At 39.4% G+C, this 7264-nt stretch overlaps 1 protein-coding gene across 1 annotated transcript; it reads left to right on the top strand.

The window, feature by feature from the left end:
- The first annotated feature begins 2051 nt into the window (after nucleotides 1-2051).
- On the top strand, nucleotides 2052-3020 carry LOC101612725 (putative olfactory receptor 10D4). Its single transcript, XM_004670590.3, has one exon. It carries the CDS (start codon nucleotides 2076-2078, stop codon nucleotides 3018-3020), a length of 945 nt encoding a protein of 314 aa, XP_004670647.2. The 5' UTR covers nucleotides 2052-2075.
- Nucleotides 3021-7264: the final 4244 nt, after the last annotated feature.

Genomic DNA, 7264 nt, shown 5'->3' with positions numbered 1-7264 from the left:
AGTATATCTAAGGAAACTTGTGAAATTTGCACTTTTCCTGGGAGAAGCTTGGGCCATACACCAGTGCCACTTTGCAGTGTAAATTTTGTCACTGAGCTAGACACAAGAAGCTTATGAATAAAGGGAGAGTTTATGAACTTCTAGACTAAAAAAAAAAGTTAATTTTAATTTCACCAGTATTTCTACCTAATATTAATTGAATGTCAGAAGGAAATAACATTTTTCATGCTAGGGTATCTTCCTTTGTCTTTTATTTATTTATTTATTTATTTATTTATTTATTTATTCATTTGTTTTTCAAGGTAGGGACTCACTCTAGCCCAGGCTGACCTGGGATTCACTATGTAGTCTCAAGGTGGTCTCAAATCAGGGTGATCCTCCTACCTCTGATGCCCAAGTGCTGGGATTAAAGGCATGCACCACCATGCCCAGCTGGTTTGTCTTTTAAATAATTGATAAATAATATGTAAATTTGAGGGCTTAAAAATAAATGAAGCATATTTAAGAAATCCTGGGGAGCTGGAGAGATGGCTTAGTGCTTAAGTGCTTGCCTATGGAGCCTAAGGACCCTGGCTTGAGGCTCAATTCTCTAGGACCCATGTAAGCCAGATGCACGAGGTGACACATGCTTCTGGAGTTCATTTGGAATGGCTAGAGGCCCTTGGAGCACCCATACTCTCTCTATCTATCTTCCTCTTTCTCTCTCAGTTTTTCTGTCATTATCAAATAAATAAATAAAAATTAACAAAAAAATCCTATAATTACTTTTAAAATATTTTTTGTTCATTATTTATTTATTTATTTGAGAGCGACAGACACAGGGAGAAAGACAAATAGAGGGAGAGAGATAGAATGGGCGCGCCAGGGCTTCCAGCCTCTGCAAACGAACTCCAGATGCGTGCGCCCCCTTGTGCATCTGGCTAATGTGGGACCTGGGGAACCGAGCCTCAAACCGGGGTCCTTAGGCTTCACAGGCAAGTGCTTAACCACTAAGCAATCTCTCCAGCCCCTATAATTACTTTTAAATCACTTTTAATTTATATTGTCATCACTCCTGAAAGGCTGAGGTTGTTACATTATCTCTCTTACATCAGTATTATATGGTAAAGGGTAAATTACCAAATTGAATTTATTACATATTTAATGCCAAGTGCCCAACTGTGATCACAGTATTATTTCTTTATGAAGTCACTTCATCCTCACAAATCCCCATGATGCAGAAAATGATTATTATTTGTCATTAGATGAGACTCAAAGAGTAAGTTTAGCTGCTCAGGGCCACAGGGGTACCAAATGAATTAGGAAATGGTTTGCAATTGGTTTTTTTATAGTTGCAGAGTGAGCTATTTAGAGGAGGGTTTGCTTATTTCACTTAGCTCTACTTATCTACTAGGCTAATTAATAAAGCTAAAATGTGCTGATGATGTTGCAAGTTTGTGAGATCCATAGCAAAGAAAGAAAGACCAACTGAGGAGAGAGAACATGAGGGTGCATGAATTATTTCTATCACAACACAATGACCACTTCTATGCATGTGTCAGTGATAAATATGAATTGAATGCACTCATGTCACATATAAGTGAGGAGATTGGAAAGTGTATTGTTTGAAGAAAAACCAGAATGAAAGGTGCTTATAATTATCTTATGTTCAAATATTTATATGTACTCATTTAGGTAATTGGCCTATATACGATCCAAGTATGAGTTGGTGTGTATTAAAGTGAAGCTCTCATTTGTCATATAGCATTCATGAAAGAGTTGGGTGCTCTGATATATGTCTATTTGTTCGGTGACAAGCCGGACTGGAGGACTGTAAAGACCAGTGGTCAGTGGTGATTATTGAAAGTAACTGCTGCATAGTTTTCCAAATACATTCTTTTGCCCCCATTTAGCATGAAAGGAAATTGAAACAAAATATGACCCATTACTTAACAGAATTTCCATTTTCTTACCCTGAGTGCCATAATTTGTGAGCAGCCACTGTGTTAGACTGAAATCCTGTTTCTAGGAAGCTATTTTCAGTTACCTGTGTTCTGACATGATTCTTGCTTTGCTTTTGTAGGATTGCCTGTCCCATGACCATGAGGAATTACACCTTTGTGAAAGAGTTCATCTTGCTGGGGATTTCTAAAACTGAGGGGCTGGAGAACATGATGTTTGGCTTGTTCCTGGTCTTCTACCTTTTTGCCCTACTGGGCAACCTACTCATCTTCCTCACCATTCTGGTTTCTTCCAACCTCCACACTCCCATGTATTTCTTTCTGGGAAACTTGGCAGTATTTGACATATTTTTTCCTTCTGTAAATTGCCCCAAGATGATGGCCTACCTCATGGGACACAGCCACAGCATCTCTTTCCAGGGCTGTGCCTCCCAGGTTTTCTTCTATCACACTTTGGGTTGTACTGAGTGCTTCCTGTACACGATGATGGCCTATGACCGCTTTGTGGCTATTTGTCACCCTATGCGATACACAGTCATCATGAACCACAGCATGTGTACCTGTCTGACAGTGGGCACTTGGCTGGGGGGCTGTGTGCATGGGAGCATCCTCACATTTCTTATTTTTAAGTTACCATACTGTGGTCCCAATGAGGTGGACAGTTTCTTTTGTGACATTCCAGTGGTACTGTCCCTGGCGTGTGCAGACACCTCCATAGCTCAAACTGTGAGTTTTACCAACGTAGGTGTTGTTGCACTTGTGTGTTTTTTCCTTGTCCTCACTTCTTACATTCGCATAGTTACCTCCATATTGAAAATCCGTTCCTCTGAAGGCAGGAACAGAGCCTTCTCCACCTGCAGTGCCCACCTGACTTCCATTCTGTTGTTCTATGGGCCTGTGATTCTCGTGTATCTCAGACCTGCTTCCAGTCCCTGGTTAGATTCTGTGGTTCAGGTGTTTAACAATGTTGTCACCCCTTCCCTGAACCCTTTGATTTATTCTTTGAGAAATAAGGAAGTTAAGTTAGCCCTGAGGAAGGTGTTAACTCAAGTAACCCCACCTCTGGGCCATAAGGAATAGGAGACTACTCCCAGAAGTTCTTTGGAAGTTGCTTCAGATCTACATTTCTTACATCACGACTGTTGTTAAAGAATGAGCTGAGCAGAGTTACCATGTCTTATTTCTTGAGAATCCTGGGGTTCATTTGGTGGGGTATGGTTATGCTGAGATGTGAGTTGGCTGCTTCAAAGAAGCTTTCTCAGATTAGCCCAGTGTTTTTTATTGTATTTGCCAAAACAATGAATCTCTTCTACTCCACACAGTCTAGCTTGTTTTGACTGAATTTTTATGGAACTGCAACTTTGCCAAGGCTATAGAGGGCTGCCCTCCTCCTACAAGCACCCCCCCTCAGTCCTTCCTCATAACTTACACCTTTCTATGCTGTACTAAGTGTCACTTTGGCTATTCAGTTAAGTCAGCTGTGATTGACAATTTGAAAGTAGGATTTCAGCTGGTTAAGTATAACCTTTAAAGTCAATCATATAACTTTATACTGTCAATCAAGATTAAGAACTACCAAGCTGAGAACAAAGTACAATCCATACAGGAGACCAAGTTCAAGTATCTTTAGCAATATGCTCTATTGTCTTACAAGATTGTACCTGTTTCTATCGCTTAAAGTGTAAGGGGGTTAGTAATTACATGACTTGCTTACTAAGAATTGTGGTTGCTGTGGTAAAAGTTAAAATTCTCATAAAACAAGTGCTAGGACACTTTCAGGAAGCAAATGGGAATTTAATTGGATATACTAAACATTTTGTAAAGGATTCTGTGGGTTTATTTCTCTTTACCAATGTGTAGTTGTTTTTTTTTTTTTTTTTGTAATTGATAATTTTGGCATTTAACTTTGTCAGCCAGGAAATAGTCATTTGATGCAAGATCTTTTACAAGATGGCTCAGTACATGGCTGTAAGCCAGAATCCTCAGTTCTTCTCTCATTTACATGGACTACCTACATGTTTTTCCATGCTTATGGCTGCCTAACTAGAGCCAGTGATTCTGAAGACTTGAAGAATCTAGAAAGCCATATCAGCTAGCTTCTATAGGTATACACTATCACTCTGATTTTAATTTTTCTTCTTTAAAAGTGGATCAATAAATTCAGCCCATACATACTCAGTGAGGGGAAAATTAGGTTCTATTTTATTTATATTCATTTATTTTCAAAGAGAGAGAGAGAGAGAGAGAGAGAATGAATATAGGTGCCACTGGAAAGGAACTCCAGACACATGTGCCTCTTTATACATCTTGGATTTATGTGGGTACTGGGGAATCAAATCCGGGCTATTAGGCTTTGAAAGAAAGCAACTCAGTGGCTGAGCCATCTCTTCAGCCCAGATTCTATTGCTTGAAGGAAGTTCACAAAAATTTTACATATATTTCTATAACCACCACAGATTAAATTAAATTCTGCCCTATTTAAGTTTTTTTCCATATTGGAATACTTCTTTCCCTTTTGTATCATTGCATATGCTAAAGACATACCCTGTACTACTAATGTCTTTACATGCTTGTCTTTGTGTGTGTGTGAGAGACTGTTGTATACAAGTGTGTGTATGCATGTTTGTATGTGTGATGGTCAAGTTCTATTGTCATCTTAATCATATTAAGGATCAAATAAGAGACACATATTGTCGATTCACCTGTGAGAACTTTCCAGGAAAGATTGAGAGAAGGAGGAGGATGTTTCCTCAGATTGGAAATGTATATGTACATAAATATATATATTCCAAGAGAACATAGAAATGTTTGTCTGGCTCCCATGCTACTTGTTGGTATGTGCATCTCTTCTGTTGATGTTACTCTCAGACATTGGAATCCAGTGTCATCAGTCTTCCATCATGGACTGGAGACCAGCAGCTCTTCGGGAATCCTCCACGCCTTTAGGGCCAGATTGGGACTGCTGAGGCATCCAGCCTCATGGGCTGAGCAGCTGCTGGGGTTCTCCTACTCTCTAGCCTGCAGATAGCCATTGTTGTCTCTCTAGCCTGTATCCTATAAGCTAATCTAATAAGTCTCCTTTCATAGATATAATTTAATACTACACTTATTATTATTTAATATTACATATATATGCATATATATAATATCAGTTATGCTCCTCTGGAGGACCCTCATTAATTCTCTCTCTCTCTCTCTCTCTCTCTCTCTCTGTGTGTGTGTGTGTGTGTGTGTGTGTGTGTGTGTGTATCTACACATATGTGAGGGCATGTGGAGGTCAGAGGTCAGTGTCAGGTGTCTTCTTCAATGGCTCTTCATTTTATTTACATAGGCAGAATCTGCCATTGAACACAGAATTCAATGTTTTGTTTAGTTTAGCTATACAGCTTGCACCTTTTTTTGTTTCCCAAGCCCTGAGATTACAGGTATGCCTCCACACTGGGAGTTTATGTAGGTCTGCGGTCCTGACTCTAGATCCTCATGCTCACAGAACAAGGGTTTTTACTTACTGAGCCATTTCTCCAAGCACATCCCACACTTTTCTTTATAATATTGACTTTAATCTTATATGCTTCACTGAGTGTCATGTGTCTTCTGAATACTTTCTCATGCCCTGTCATTTCTATAATATCTTCTGTGAACCTCCTTCTCACTTCATGACATCCCTTCTCTCTGCTGAGTTTTCATTGCTTGAATTAGTCACTCCATTCATTAAGAAATACAAGTTGTCCCAGGCATGGTGACACATGCCTTTAATCCCAGCACTTGGGAGACAGAGGTAGGAGGATCATCTCATCATCTTGTGAGTTCGAGGCCACCCTGAAACTATATAGTGAATTCCAGTTCAGGCTGTACTAGAGTGAAACCCTACCTTGAAAAACCAAAAAAAAAAAAAAAAAAAAAAAAAGAAAGAAGGAAAAGAAATATAAGTTGTGATTCTTCCCATATCATTATTTGGATGTGTACCTAATTCATGAATTATTATTTAATCTTAAACATTGAGTGTAACAAGATATACTTAAGTAGGGACAACAATCATGAGAGTAATGCAAAGTATTCATCAGCAATTTATTATTGTGGAAGCTACATAACCTGTCAAACAGCAAATAGTAGTAAATAAGATAATATGATATTTATACTTAAGAAGTAAAAGTCATTGGAACAGATATGCAAGGAACAAATAGCAATATGTTGGGGATAAAGGCTGCGAATAAAACAGAAGAGAGAGAATTGCAAAATGTAATATTTGATAAAATTTCAATGCCAATGAGGAATGACCCAAAATTGGGCATGAAGCTGACAGACATCATAGGAATTCTATTTCTGCTCCTCTAATGCCATAATCATTCAGTTTAACATTGTTACCTCCTACTTAATACTATAAAATGAATTGAAATGGTACTTTAAGAAATAAAGTCTGACCAGTCATTGTTGTATATGCCTATAATTCCAGTACTATAGAAACCTTCCTCCTGGATAGCAGACTGAAAGATATAACTCTCAATAGGAGCATGAAGAAATCATCTGGTAAGAAGGGCCCTGGAGAGGGTGGGATAAAGCCTAACCTTAAAATATTTGGCTCTGGCTTTTGACTGTCAGTACCAGAAATTGGTGACAACCCACAATGAGTTGTTGATTAGAGAGACTATAATGTCCCCATAACAAGAGAGGCTTCTGTCAAAACACTTGATTACCCACAAGAGGTATTGCTGAAGACACCATGTGCTGCCAACACAGGACATCTAAAGTTCTGGATGGAATCTGGAAGGAAGCCTGTTCCTAGATGGTTAGTCCATATAGTGCTGGAAAGTGCTACATGAGCTGCTAGGAGATAATGGTCAATAACATTGCGTGCCATCAGGTTACATTGCTATATGGAAGAAACCACCCTAACAAGATGGACACACCTGTGCAATAGTGGCACCCAGCCTAGGTAGGTAACCAGTTGCTTTATGATTGGCTAAGAGATTTGCTCAGTGGAGAGGAACCCATAGCTGGAAATGGGAATAGAATCAGAATCCTAAGGAGACCAGGATCATGGACTCCAGTGAGAAGCTCCCATTAGTCTTTGGCCTAAAGTAAGGTCACACACATCAAAAATCTGTCTAAAATACCCGTTATTATCCCCTTTAATTTATCTGATCCCACTGTCTGTTGGAGAATCTGTTTTTCTTTTTCAGAAGGCAGTGAGAACTGAGGAGATAAGCCATTCCTCACAGATCAGTCAGGGCCCAGGTGAAACCACAGCAGAACTGGGGAGGAGAGCAAGAGTGCGGCTTCCCTGGTGAGCCTGACAACCCGTGCTAAGGCAAAGGAGTCAGACA

This window comes from Jaculus jaculus, chromosome 3 (genome assembly GCF_020740685.1).
Source record: "Jaculus jaculus isolate mJacJac1 chromosome 3, mJacJac1.mat.Y.cur, whole genome shotgun sequence".
In the NCBI taxonomy this organism is placed as follows: domain Eukaryota; kingdom Metazoa; phylum Chordata; class Mammalia; order Rodentia; family Dipodidae; genus Jaculus; species Jaculus jaculus.
The sequence above is the reverse complement of the archived record's forward strand: the minus strand, read 5'-3'. Positions and strand labels throughout refer to the sequence as shown.